The sequence below is a fragment of the Trematomus bernacchii genome, unplaced genomic scaffold (assembly GCF_902827165.1).
Source record: "Trematomus bernacchii unplaced genomic scaffold, fTreBer1.1, whole genome shotgun sequence".
Taxonomy (NCBI): Eukaryota; Metazoa; Chordata; class Actinopteri; order Perciformes; family Nototheniidae; genus Trematomus; species Trematomus bernacchii.
In genome coordinates, this window is record NW_022987966.1 from 778,359 (window position 1) to 792,190 (window position 13,832).

The 13,832-nt window shown below is 41.8% G+C and overlaps 2 protein-coding genes across 2 annotated transcripts in view; both read right to left on the reverse strand.

Annotated features, from left to right (window-relative positions):
• Nucleotides 1-7,399, reverse strand: part of si:dkey-182i3.10 — a 25,004-nt gene extending 17,605 nt beyond the window's left edge. The window contains exons 1-5 of the mRNA XM_034115822.1: nt 7,057-7,399; nt 5,319-5,631; nt 4,525-4,587; nt 2,823-4,285; nt 686-862 (exon numbers count right to left, since the gene is read on the reverse strand). Coding sequence (XP_033971713.1) covers nt 686-862; nt 2,823-4,285; nt 4,525-4,587; nt 5,319-5,631; nt 7,057-7,380 — 2,340 coding nt within the window. The 5' untranslated portion in view covers nt 7,381-7,399. The remainder of the gene's footprint in view (nt 1-685; nt 863-2,822; nt 4,286-4,524; nt 4,588-5,318; nt 5,632-7,056) is intronic.
• On the reverse strand, nt 7,303-12,832 carry LOC117471071 (oocyte zinc finger protein XlCOF6-like). Its single transcript, XM_034115865.1, has 4 exons — nt 12,227-12,832; nt 10,983-11,335; nt 9,962-10,031; nt 7,303-9,802 (listed from the first exon to the last, which is right to left on the reverse strand). The coding sequence occupies exons 1-4, from the start codon at nt 12,642-12,644 to the stop codon at nt 8,214-8,216; spliced, it is 2,430 nt and encodes an 809-aa protein (XP_033971756.1). The 5' UTR covers nt 12,645-12,832; the 3' UTR covers nt 7,303-8,213.
• Nucleotides 12,833-13,832: the final 1,000 nt, after the last annotated feature.

The window sequence follows — 13,832 nt, forward strand, 5'->3', positions numbered from 1 at the left end:
GGCAACATTAAAGTGAGGAACATATTAAAGCATTAATAATGTAATACAATACCATAAAGGACATTATTCTGATATGTAATTCTGCTAAATTAGAAAATTTCTCCTGCTACCTAAGTATATTTTGACTTAGTTAAAAAGTTAAATTAAGGACTTTCACTTAAAAACATCTCTTTTCCCAGACTTTTTATTTTAACTAAATGCATAAAACATATCAATATATATAATATATAAATACATACATCGACATGGCTGAATTCCAGTCAGAAACCTGTCCTCTGTGTCATTATGAAAAAAGCAGCTTGTTATTGACAGCTGGTCACTGATGCTACAGGTAACGTCACGTTGAGTAAACCTGTAGCTGAACCGCTTCTAGACATACAGCAGATAGATAGGCCTGGGCCTGCTACCCAACTCCAAATGAAGATCAAAAAGATGGATTTTTCTGGGTTGTTGGTCAACCAGGGCTACATCATTACATCAATTCAGCCAAATGATGCGCTCTACCTAGCATAGCAGTCCTACATTGAGTGGTTATTTAAGTTAAGCCGTTGAAAGCTAACTAAAGCAGCTAGCTAGCTCTTCTATTTCTATGCTCAGCTGGTTGTTTAGCCGCCAGAGAAGGAGGGAGCCCCGACACAGCGGAGGCTGTTACCGACAGATGTTACACGCCGGACTTTAAACGTACCTTCTCCTCCGAGGACCCGTGTGTGTTTTCAGTCTCACATGATGACATTTCTGGATATGTTTCTGCAGAGCCGCCGATAACTTTACTAATTTCTGTTACTGTCGCATTCACCATCATCTCCAAAATGGAGCCTACCTGCGCCTCCAAATCTGACATTGTGACCACTGTATATGCCCACTAACAATACGTTTCTGTTCTAAAATGTTGTAATAAAAGACATGGCTTTTGTTACTACAATGTTGTCGTTAAGGGGAAAAAGAAAACTCGTGCTCTTCACAACAATGGTCATCCTCTTCCCAGTTCATGTTTTTCAAAATAAAAGCCCGCATGCTACGGTCAGTCAGAGTGGACCCAGTGATGGAGGCAGTGTTCAGAGGTACACTAAAGTCAAAGATCTTTTACCACAATGTCAAATGGCCTATTCTGTAACAAGTTCAGAACCTGCATTGAAAATGTTACTTGGTAACTTGTTTAAGAAAGAAAAACAATTGAAAGTGTGAAATTGAAATTAAAGTGCCATTACCAGTTTCCCTGGTGCACCCAATTATGCATTTTCTTGTTTTATCTTCTGGTATTTAACCGGAAAGCATGACATTTTGTCTGCCTTGGTGATATTCACGTGTTTACTGCCCTCAAATGGCTAAAGTGAGAAACTGCAGCACAATACACATTAATACACGTCAAAAACTAAATCAAAGAAGTTCCATTGTTCATAGTGAGTACTTAATAAGGGTTGATAAAGAGTTTTTATACAGTTTAGTCCTTCAGCGGTCACATTGAAAACTATAAGGCAGGGGTGTCCAAACTTTTTTCACCGAGGGCCACATACAGAAACATATACGAAGGGCTGGGCCACTCACTAGAGATGAGGTATATTGCCTCATAAATTAAGTTATAAGTCAGCAAAATTAATCAAATGTAGGTCAATTATGCTTGATACTTGAAAATGCCTTAAGAAAAAAACAGTCTATATCACAGCTCTCCTTAGGGGTTCATTTATTTTGTTGGCAGCTCACTCCTCAGTTTGCTTATAATAAGGGGAAATATGATTTCAAGCTTGTTAGGTAAAGAAGTTATTGTGCCTTTTTTTTATCAACTAAGATGTGTTAGAAAATGTTTCCAACTTTAATTGAATGAATTTATTTGAAAAGTGGGCTTATTAACACATGAATACTACTGTGTAACATATTTTGACATATATATTTAAGAAGTACAATATAAGACAAGCACAAGTTTCATTTGTGGGCCATATTACATTACACTTTTAGAATTCGCTGAGGGCCGATTCAAAATGGTCCGCGGGCCGCATTTGGCCCCCGGGCCGTAGTTTGGACACCCGTGCTATAAGGCAACACGTTATGTCAGACACAATAATAACAAATACAAACAACCCTGACTTTTTGAGTGTTTTGTTTTATAGTTAGTTAGAAAATATATTATTAAAGTCAAGGAGTTAAAGGTTAAAGTGAGGGTTGGTGTTTACTGTCCTTCGGTGGTCACAGTGAGGAACTTTAACCCAATGATTACCAGAGTAGATGACAAACAATTACAGTGTCATCAGTATGGAGATCTTCCGGTTATTACTTTCAAAATAAACTCCAACATTTTGTATTTACATGTATTAAGGAAACAGAAATCTGATTTGATTTGTACAGTGTGGTTGTTGGTTTCCCTCTAGCTATCAGGTTTGAATCATTTACTTAAAAAAATCACACAATCAACGTCTTGATTCATTTTTTGATTCATCATGACATCATTTTATTTTCAAAGAGCTTTGCTGTTTTGCAATTAAAGACTAATCATATCATTTTAAACAACCTTTATTTAAAATAATATGACTTAGGTTAATCTGTTGGCTGTATCTTGATTTGATCACACACTTCAAGCTTTCTCTTCACGGTCTGATTTTGCTGCTGACACTCCTGAACAACATTTAAAAAGGATTTTCTTTAGGCAGAACAAATAAAATCCCATATCACAACCAAGACATTCAGCTAACACTCCAAGTTGTGCAATATATGCAGGTTTTAACGTGTATTTATTTAAATATCCAATACATTTTATTACTGGGTTTTTATCCTGAAGGAAATCACACTGTAACTAAGAAAAATGACGTGCTCTGTTTTTAGGATGTAGCAAGTGTGTTCCCTAAAGTGTTCTGGTGTTTCTCAGCACAGTTGTGTCTCTTTAGCAGCCTTGAGTCTGAAAACCCGAGTCCACAGCTGCTGCAGGAGTACGGCCTCTCTCCGGTGTGGACCTGCATGTGAAACTTCACGTGTCCCAGCTGCCTGAACCTCACCCCGCATACCTCACACTCGTAGGGCTTCTCCCCCGTGTGGACCCTCATGTGTCGGAGCAGGTTGGTGTAGATCCTGAAGGCCTTGTCGCACTGCTCACATTTATGAGGTTTCTCTCCGGAGTGCTGCAGTTTGTGGGACTTGAGGGCCTGAGGGATGATGAACCTCTTCCCGCACACGTCACAACCGAACGGACGTTCTCCTGTATGGATCCGCTGATGGTAGTCGTACGTGGCTTTGTAGAAAAAGGACTTTCCGCATGTGGGGCATGTGTGCTGCCTCTGCCCGGTGTGAATCTGCTCGTGTCCCCTCAGGGAGCCGGCCGAGTCGAAGCCCTTGCGGCAGGTCTTGCAGCTGAAGGGCGTCACGTCCACCGAGGTTCTGTCCCGTCTGTAGATCACTCTGCGGTTCCCTTTCTCTCGAGTGCGCCTCCTGACGACCTGCCCGTGCCTTTCATCGTGAGTCGCTTTCTGGTGTTTCTGCAGCTGGCAGTTGTACAGAAAAGTCTTCCCACAGAGGTCACACATGAAGGACTTTGAGGCACCGTGAAGAAGCATGTGTGATTTGAGCCTGTTGTCCTGAATGAAGCTCTTCCCACAGACTTTACATTTGAAGGGTTTCTCTCCAGTGTGGATACGAAGGTGTCTCCTCAGGTTGTGCTGCAGAGTGAACCCCGCTCCACACGTCTCACATGTGAACATTTTCCCCCTGTGGCCCCGCTGGTGTGCGCTGAGCGACCTCCTCTTTATAAAAGCTTTGCCACACACCGTGCATTTGAAGGGATGCTCCCCAGTGTGAATGCTCTGATGGCACTGCAGCGTGAAGGCGTACCTGAAACCCTCCCCGCACTCGGAGCATTTGTGCGGTTTCTCAGCAGAGTGAACGACCTGGTGAGCCTGGAGGCTGTGTTTAGTTTTGAAGGCCTTCTCGCAGGTGGAGCAGGTGAATGGCCTTGTGTCCGTGTGCACCATCTGGTGAGTCTTCAAGTGCATTTGAGTTTTGAACATCTTCTCACAGAGCGGGCACTTCAGGGTGGCGTACTTCCTCTCCTCGTGCCGCAGCAGGTGGTACTCGAACGTCTCTGTGTTCCTGAACCTCCTGGGGCACTGGTCGCAGGAGAAAGGCCTCTGCTCCTGGTGAGTGTTCCTGTGCTTCATCAGGTGGAACTGCCGGCTGAAGCTCTTGTTACAAACCTCACATACAAACTGCTTCCCTTTTCCTCTCACTCCAGCTTCCTGTGTGTTCTGGCTCTCGGGGGTTTTGGATTCTGCCGTGTTGGTTGTGGAAGAATCCTCTTTAATGTCTACACAAGAGAGGAAAAGATACATGTTAATAAACAAGAGTTAGCGAGGGGACATTTTGCCAAATAAAGCTTTGTTTGCCCTAATTAACTTCTCAATTTCATTTTCAAATGTAGACACTACTGTGAAGAGTCAAAGCCGCACATAGCATTCCATTTACACATGTTTGTATGTGTTTACTTTTTGTTTTATTCCCGGTGATAATATGCTTTTCTTTGACAATAACAATTTCAAATGTTACCTTGTCCAATAGCCGCTGAGGACTCAGCTTCAGAATTCACTTCCTTTGCTGTTTCTTCACCTTCTTCACAAGAAATGAACAGAAGAATAAAGCATCAAAGACAGAGTCACTTAATACTGAACTTTTTATTTTCTCGTTTATAATAATACTCATGATGTCTGGGTCAAACTTTGCTCCAAACTAGATCATTTGCATCAATGTGGTGTTATGACTTCTCTTATCATAAAAAAAGGACGACATTTTAGGAAGTTTGGAGTAACATTTTATGCTGAGAGGGACGGACTGTTTTTAAAAAGTAGAGGACTGTTGGTTTTTTAAGTGTTTTTGCTTTAATTGATACGCTCATTTTATTCTTTGATTATTATTGTGATCATGTTACCTGCTAAATATAAGGTCTTCCCCCTTTTCTGTGTTTTATGTCTTTTTAAATAGAGATTTGAAAAAGAAAGGGAACATTTTTTTTAAATGGCTTTCACAGGATCATTTTGCCAGAACTACCATCTTTTATTGACACTTTCTGCATTACAGTTGAACTATCTTCCATCAAATATATCAGTATATATATTATCATTGACATTGATGCCAGCTTAACATCAGCAACCTAATCTATCTGAATCTAATCACAGGAAGTAAGTTATGGTTGTGTTCATGTCAAGTGTTCCATTCTAAGGAGCCCACTTCCCCTCCATTTGCTTTTTCTACATCCCATTTTAGCTTTGATTCTCCATCATGATTATGATGAATGTAGAAGTTAGTGTTTTCTAGTGGATTGTTGTCCTTTAATGAAAACCTACCATCATGTCCAGTGTCTGGGCCTTCCCCGGTCAATTGATCTGTTCTAGTTTTCAACTTCCCAGAAGGCTTCAGGGTGTAGACGAGGCCGCTCTGCTGGAACAGGACGGGGCTGCCGCTCAGGACGTGTTCTCTCCACATCCTGGCGTTCTCAAAGTTCTCCTGGGTGGTCTTCAGCTCGCTCTGCAGCCCCCCCACTCTGGCCTGCAGGGTCTGGTTCTCGTTGTGCAGTGTTGAGGACAGTTGGGAGAAAACGGCGTCGATCTTTCTCGTTGCCTCCCGTGCCAACATTTCCACAACGGTGTCAAAATCTGGCTGTGAGGATTCAAATAAAGAAGTCAACAGTGTGTTCTATAAATGAGCTGTTAGATAAAGCATCTGATGCTTATTTACCAACTGCTTATTCACATGCAAACGTTGTAATATCAACTGGTGGTATAACTGCAGTATCATTTAGAACAAATACATTACAATGTAGAGTTTATTTGGCCTAATAAGGGTTTAAACTGATGGCCCACCATAACTACATAACTATACAAAACTTAAGCACAATTTATTCATTTGTAAAAAATGTAACTGAACATTATTAACAGAATAACATTAAAATGACTAAAGCAATGTTTGGGTAAATTGTTTATTTGCTGGATAAGAATCTTATTTAGGAAGATGAGCCAATGAGGCGGAAATGGATCTTAAAAGTGGATGAGTATTGTAATAAGTAAAATGCTGGAAATATCCACTGAAATCTTTTGACGATAGTTAGTAGGTACAAATACGTACAAAATGACTAAAGTATAGTGCAGAAACATCAATATTGTTCTTAAGTAAATGTACTTAGTTACTTTGCACTACTGTCCAGGTGAGAATCAATTATATTTTCATGTAGAATTTTGTAGACGTTTGGATTAGATGTGGAGGAAGAAAATGATTAATAAATCATCACCGAGAGTTTTATTTAAAATTACAGATATTGAGTGCTGGAATATTTAGAACGTTGTAATATAAAATAAGAATAACCAATTTCAGGAGAAACAAATATCATATCACGGGAATCGGGATTATGATTCATTTGCAATCAATGCCATCAGTTAGTATCATTTATTGGTGTAATTTATGTTGCAGCTAATCTGTTATTACAACACGATTTATTAATTTAATTCACAGCCTATGCTTTAATAATAATGTAATAATTCCAAAATGTAGTGATATGAAGTTGCCAAAAACGGAACCTAAATAAGTAAAGTACAATTACTTAAGCACAGTCCTTGCGTAAATACATTACATTACATTCCAGTACTGTACAAATTATAAATCCAGGGCTGAGTTTGGCAAAAAGTACACAGGTTTCATCTACCGTCAATCCAATCTCCGAGTCACTGGACAGCAGTGACGCACCGTATTGTTCAGCATACGCTTTTTAATTTGAAATAAAATAAGAAATGTATTTCATTATTTTAACCTATATTAAGAGCCTGCACAAGTGGTTATGCGACTTAAAGTTACAAGGTGATAATACACTTTATTTTTCCGGATAGACATGTTTAGCTAGCTAGCTTTCTTCGTGATAACAGTCCGCCATCTTTGTTGCTCTTGGTGTTAACCTGTCCCTCTGCTTGGTTTATTCCGGCGGTCCAATCTCCCCCAGCTAGTGTTTCTGATCCCTCCTGTCTGGTGTCCGCAGTAATAACGTGTCTGTGATGCTACCCGACAGCAGAGCGGTAATATTAACCGTTAACTCACCTCCCGTCTCATGGTAGCCCCTTTCGTGGAGGTTTTTTCTTTAGAATGTCCAATATCAACAGAGGTCCTAATGACTGTCTCCAAGATGGACTTTATTTCTGAATAAAACACCAAGTTCTCTGACATTTTCGCATTTAAAGTTAGCAGCCGACAAAAACAAAAAACGCAGATTGGAGAGCAGCAATGATTCCGGAAATGGAAGTAGCGAAGGTAAATATATTTCAAAATAAAACTCTCAAAAGTTGCTTCAATTGCAAATGTTCTTTTAATGCAATAACAAACAAAAAGAAATATACACACTGCCATAATACATATCATTGACATAAGCCCGTCATTTTACAATGTGTTGTTTTTGTTGAAAAATAAACACATCTTAACATCATTGTATGGATTTTCATTGATGAACAAAACATAAATTATAGAAATCTTTAAAAAACAGAATGCCATTCAAAAATGCACTCAACTGGAGAAAATAAACAATTTCATCTGCTGAAAATAACTCCTAAGTCCTAAAACACACTTGAAATTCTGAAGCTGGTGTTTTTCGTCTAAAATACCTTTAAATCATCCAAACTCAAAACCTATATTTGTGGTTTCATATGTTTATCTTTGTGTTTGTATACAGGACAAACACAAGTAGCTGTCTTTATTAGATTTCTTAAAACTAATAATGCCAAAAATAATGCAGCCAACCTTTACTGTAAATCTCTGAATGAAAGTAGAACTGCCAGTACATTAACTCTCATTAACTGTTTTAATGACTTTAGATGAATCCCTTAACTTTAGCATATTAAGGGTAATGAAACGTGAGTAACCCTGAAGTGTTAAACACTTAAGTGGATCAACAGACAAAAGCATTCAGTTTATAATAAACCAAGCATCCCTTTGCTACTATGAAGCTATCTGGTGTATCTTTTTGCATGTCTCCCGAATACATTTTTCTGTCACTAAAAAGTATGTTGATTCATCGAATTGTAAAAGCTCCAAAAACTGATTTTAAAGATGTTTTTTGTAAAGCAATAATTGAGCATAAATGCACTGGGCCAAGTCATCTCAGTTCCATTAGACAACAAATGGCTGTTCATTTGTGAATATATTATATTAACCCATTTGTTACTCAGTCAAGCGTTCTTCCAGATTGTTCCCCATCCCCTCCCCTAGGACCCGTCACAGCTGTGCTTCTTGAGCTGCCTGGAATCGGAGAAGCCGCGGCCACACTGCTGGCAGGAGTACAGCTTCTCCCCGGTGTGGACCTGCATGTGGGACTTGAGCTGGTTGGACTGGTGGAACTTCTTGTGACAGTACAAACATTCAAACTGCTTCTCGCCCGTGTGGATCCGCAAGTGTCTGTAGAAGTTTCCGTCTGTTCTGAAGGTCTTGTCGCACTGGTCGCATTTGTACGGCTTCTCGCCCGTGTGAATCCGCTCGTGCTGCTTCAGGCTGCCAGTGTGGAAAAACCTCTTCCCGCACACGTCACAGACGAAGGGCTTCTCCCCCGCGTGGCTTCTCTGGTGATACCCGAAAGAGTACTTGTTGTGGAAAGCCTTCCCACAAATGCCGCAGTTGAACTCCTTGTTCTCGCTGTGGCCTCTCTCGTGGAGTTTGAGGGAACACGCGGCGCTGAAACCTCTGAGACATACTTTGCAGCTGAATGGTTTAATCAAGGACTTGTTTCTCTTTCTATTCTGCAGAAACCTTTGCGTGCCGTCCGTGTCCTCGTTCCTGTCAGCGTGCACGTACTTCTGATGGATCAGCAGCCGGCAGTTGAAGAGGAAGGTCTTCCCGCACAGATCGCACATGAAAGGCTTCCTGGCTCCGTGGATGAGCATGTGGGCCTTGAGCTTGTTGTTGTCGGAGAAGCTCTTCCCGCACTCGGAGCAGGTGAAGGGCTTCTCCCCGGTGTGGATGCGCAGGTGCCTCTTCAGGTTGTTGTTCAGGCTGAACCTGGCTCCACAGATGTGACAGGTGAAGGGCTTCTCCCCGGTGTGGACCACGCTGTGTCTCTTCAGAGCCGTGCCCGTCCTGTAGGACCTGTTGCACACGGTGCATGTGAACGGGGTGACGCCTGTGTGTTTCCTCTTATGCACGGTCAGGGAGTGGGCGTATTTGAATGTCTCCTCGCACATTGTGCACTTGTATTTTTTAGAGTTGGAGTGAACCATCTGGTGGAAGCGGAGGGTGTCTTTGCTCTTGAACTCCTTCCCGCAGGTGGCGCAGCTGAACGGTCTCTCCTCCGAGTGCACGGCCATGTGACACCTCAGCTGGACCGATGTCTTGCACGTCTTGTCACAAAGATGGCACTTCAACATCTGCTTCCATTTGTCGTGGCGCAGCAGGTGGTTCTCCAGAGAGCGCTGGATTCTGAATGTTTTGCCACACTGATCGCAGGCGAAGGGCTTGGGCGGTTTGGAGCGCTCGTGATGCTTGAGGTGGTTCTGGAGCGACTCCTCTCTCCGGTACGACCTCTTACACTGAGGGCAGGGGAAGGGCAGGGGGGCTTTGCTTGCCTCGTGGCGCAAAAGGTGATTTTCCAGAGACTTCTTTTCGAGGAAGCTCCTGCCACACTGCTCGCAAGGAAAAGGCTTCTTGTGGACCTTCATGTGTTTCTTTAATTCACCTTTCCAATTAAAACCTGCGTCACAATGTTCACAGGGAAACCGCTTTGCTGTCTCTTTTCTTTTAAGCCTTTTTCCCGGCTCTCCACTTGAGTTGGTTTTCTTCTCTTCGACGCTGTTGTCAGTGGAAGCTTCAAATAAAGAGGAGAAAAGTTACAACATTAGAGATCTTATTTTAAGAGGCCTCTACTTTGAAATAAGATTGTATCCTCTACCTATTCAAGTGCCTTCCCAAATGTTAATGTTATGGTCCCAAACCTGTGACAAGCAACACTGAACCCTATTCTCACCTTCTTCAGTCTTATAAGTGGCTCTCCTCGTCCTCCTCGTTCTGCCTGAAAGTGCCTCTTCCACAGATTTCTGTAATGAATAAGAAGGTCATTTGATTTGAATATTTGATCATAAACGTTGGTTTGCCTCTTAAATGACATACTGTATATCCACAACATTGGGGAATAAACACAACTGAGATTAGAGCTGCATTATTAGCTAGCCAAAACAAATGATCATGGTCATGTGTGCTCCACCCATAGAAAACCCAGCTGCATCAAATCAAGCGCTCCCTTAAGTTACAGCCAGTCAATAGGGGGATGTTTGGGCTTCACTTTTGGGGAGCGTGAGAAAGGCATTTCTTATGTTGGTGCAAAGATTTTTTTAACTAGCAAGAATCTAGCTCCACATGGACATGACAGTTGGGCTGGGTTGATTTAAGTGTATTCTCATATTTTGTTAATACAAATGATCTGAAGATTGAGTTTAAAGACATTGTTGCTTCCAGACAAATCAGAGACCTTATCGCAACTTAATTCCCCTCGCATAAGACATAGAAAATACATACATGTAAAAAACGTACATGTTATAACATTAGTGTGGTGTGCAGGGTCCTCAGGTATGGAACGATAATGTTATAAAAAAATGTTGTATCTGCCTGAATACAAGTTATTCTGAAATGTATACAATTTGTAAAAAAAATCTTTCCTTTGTAATATATCTATGTTTATTATATTCTACCTATTTTTAAGCCAATTTTCAGACTGATACATTCATATTTTGGGACCATTTAGTATTTAGGGTAAGATTAGCTGTCAGCTGCTAATAGTTCTGTATAGTACATGAACTCTTTCAATTCTACATATGTTGCCAACATATATTGTAAATACTTTCTGTTTAGTCTACCCTAATCTCAAGCTTCAGATAGTTTATCAGCTTTTTCTATTTCACATGTAGTCTTATGATTGTACGTTTAAACTCTTTATGAATAAAATGAATTGAATCTAGGAGTTAAATAAAAAAACATCAGAAACAGCCCACCTTCTCCTGTGCTGAGTCTGAGGGGGGGGTTTGTGGAGGCGTCGATGCCGCTGCTTTGAGGAGGAGTGCTGATTCAGAGACAGTCGTAGGTGGTGCAGGGAGCTGGGGGACCACTTGGCTGGCCCCCACCAACAGTACCATGGGGGGGCCACCAGCAGACACCACGGGGGCAGGGTCAGGCTCAGGCTCAGAGACGGGGTCAGGCTCAGAGACGGGGGCGGGGTCAGGCTCAGAGACGGCCACAGGGTCAGCGGTGGAGCTGACTGCTGAAACTGGAGGGGGGGTGGAGGAAGGTTCCTTCACAGCCACCAGCGGAGCAGCAGGGCTGGTGGAGACCGACAACACCGGGGCTCCTGACAGACACAACATCAACTGTTATTATTATCCTTCACCGTGTCATGTGAAATGTGTTTAGAACAAGCAGAAATCAAAAGAAGGATTTATCCAAATCAAATCAAATCTGTGGCACAGAAAACAAAGCAAGTTGTACTTATTGGAGCAAAATGCCAAATATTTAGTAGTCCCAATTTCTTAAATATATTGATTCATAATTGTCCCCATCATTAGAAATGAAATATCTCTAGGGTAAGGGCTGTCAGACAAAATACAATCTGACTTTGTGTCAGGGAATTGTAATAACCTTTTTTAGACTAAACAATGAATCCTCCATTATAACAAATGTACGTTCTAGTTTAAAGGTTAACACCACCTACGGGGGAAGTAAAGTAGCCTACTAATACCAGGCTAAATTACTTAGTCATAAGTCAAAGTCTTGGATTGAAAATGTGTAGTTCAGGAAAATGTTCTCAAGTTGAAACGACATGTATATATTTCAATAACAAGTAAGAAAAGCAGCAAATCCTCACATGTGTTGTTTTATTTTTGCACAACAAATGCATAAGCTATAAGCAAAATAGTAGCCACTGATTTTCTGTGAACGGCTACATCTTTTCAGATTCTTTATTTGTTTGTAAGGAAACATTGTCAGATATGAATAGTGGAGTACCAGTAGAACTAACAGAACATTCCAAAGTAAAATTTAAAAGCAACAACAAGCTGGTATTGAGTAAATGTACTTAGTTAGATACATTCCTCCACTGAGCCCCAAACATATTCCCAGGCCACAGTGTGTGTATTTTAACCTTGGTATGTATACAAATAACATTATAACTCAATCTGAGGACAGTTGAGCTCTCAGGTGGCTATCAAAGTGATTGACGGGCTGATTAACAGCTGTCCCTCACCTATCAGAGAGGCGTCCTGCACCAGGAGGAGGGTCGGTGCTCCCGGGGTCTTGCTGCCGACGTCACTGATGCTCTTCAGCTCCTGCTCCAGCTCCTCCATCTCTTTGCCCAGCTGTCCCACTCTGGCCTCCAGCTCCTGCTCCAGCTGCCCGGCTTTCTTCTGCAGCACGTCCTCCAGCTGCTCCACCTTGGCCCGCAGAGCCTCGTTCTCCTCGAACAGCTCCGAGGAGTACTCAGTGAACACCTTGTGGATCTGGAGCACCAGACACTTCTCTATCTCCAGGATTTCTCCGGACTTCGCCTCTTCCCACTGCGAGTTTGGCGCCTCTTTGGCCCAGACATCCCTGAACACAGACACGGCCGCCTGGATAGCGACTTCGACTATGGACGCCACTTCGCTGCTAAACCTTGCTTCCATTTTTATTCAGTCACATTACAAACTCAACCCAGTGTATCTGCCAGTCTGCCGGACATGTTTTAAGCAACAAAAATAACCAAATATAGAGTCAGTTGGACTTTTAACCCAACAAAAGTCTCTCTTCCGTGTAAACGTTTCGCTAGCTTTCCTACAGACTGCCGGTCCGTCTCTGATAAGATTCCGTGCAGCACATCCGCTTCCGGTGTCATGTCTACATTTCAAAATACAAGTCCTTCTAAAATGTCTAGGCAAAAACAACCACTGGGTGGCGAAGTATTTGATATATTTAGCTTGAGTAGCAATACCACACTGTAAAAATACTCTATCACTAAATACATTATTATTATTATCAGCCTATTTGGGCCTTAACACTTATTTGCATTATACCATCACCACACCAAGAGGACAACTATAAACAACAGGGTTGTCTCTAAAGTGACAAAAACATATTTCCTTTGTCCTGGACTGCTTGCAGTTACTGCATGCATTATTAGGCAATACAAATAGACCTAACCTCAAATAATCACACTTTTACAATCACTTTCTCACTTTGCGGCCCTTCCTGGAACACAAAGGTCTCCAGGGCCCCAGACCTCACTTATCTGCTTCACAAAAAGACACACACACTTACATGATCTTTCAATATCACAATTTGTATTTATCAATTCAAAGAAAGGACTGTACAGAGCAAATGATTAGCCGTTGGTTCTGATCATTTTGTACATTATTTGTTCATTCATTCCCCCTTCTGTCATGTTGTAGTTTGTGTTTCCCCAGTGTGTTACAGTGATTGCATAGTGGAGGGATGGGACTTGAAGACATGCACAGCAGTACCATAATAGCGACTTTGTCATTCATGCAACCTCTTTGTCCTGTTGTGTTTGTGTGGATCGTGTCCAGCCCAATCCCACTGCAACACATCTTAACATAACAACGACAAGGGGCAGATTTACCAGTGTCACCATGGATAAACTCATTTTCTTGTTTGTTTGACAGAAAAGACCTCTGAGAACATACATTTACATCATCAGGTAGGCAGGCAGACAGAGAGGCAGGCTACAGGCAGACAGACAGCGGCGCTCTGGGGTCCTGGGGGGAGCAGATATTCAGTCAGTACTGGATTATCTCTGTCAGAATTCTATCTGGAATTATTTTTAGAAATGATTCTCTTTGTTTGGAGCACAGGAA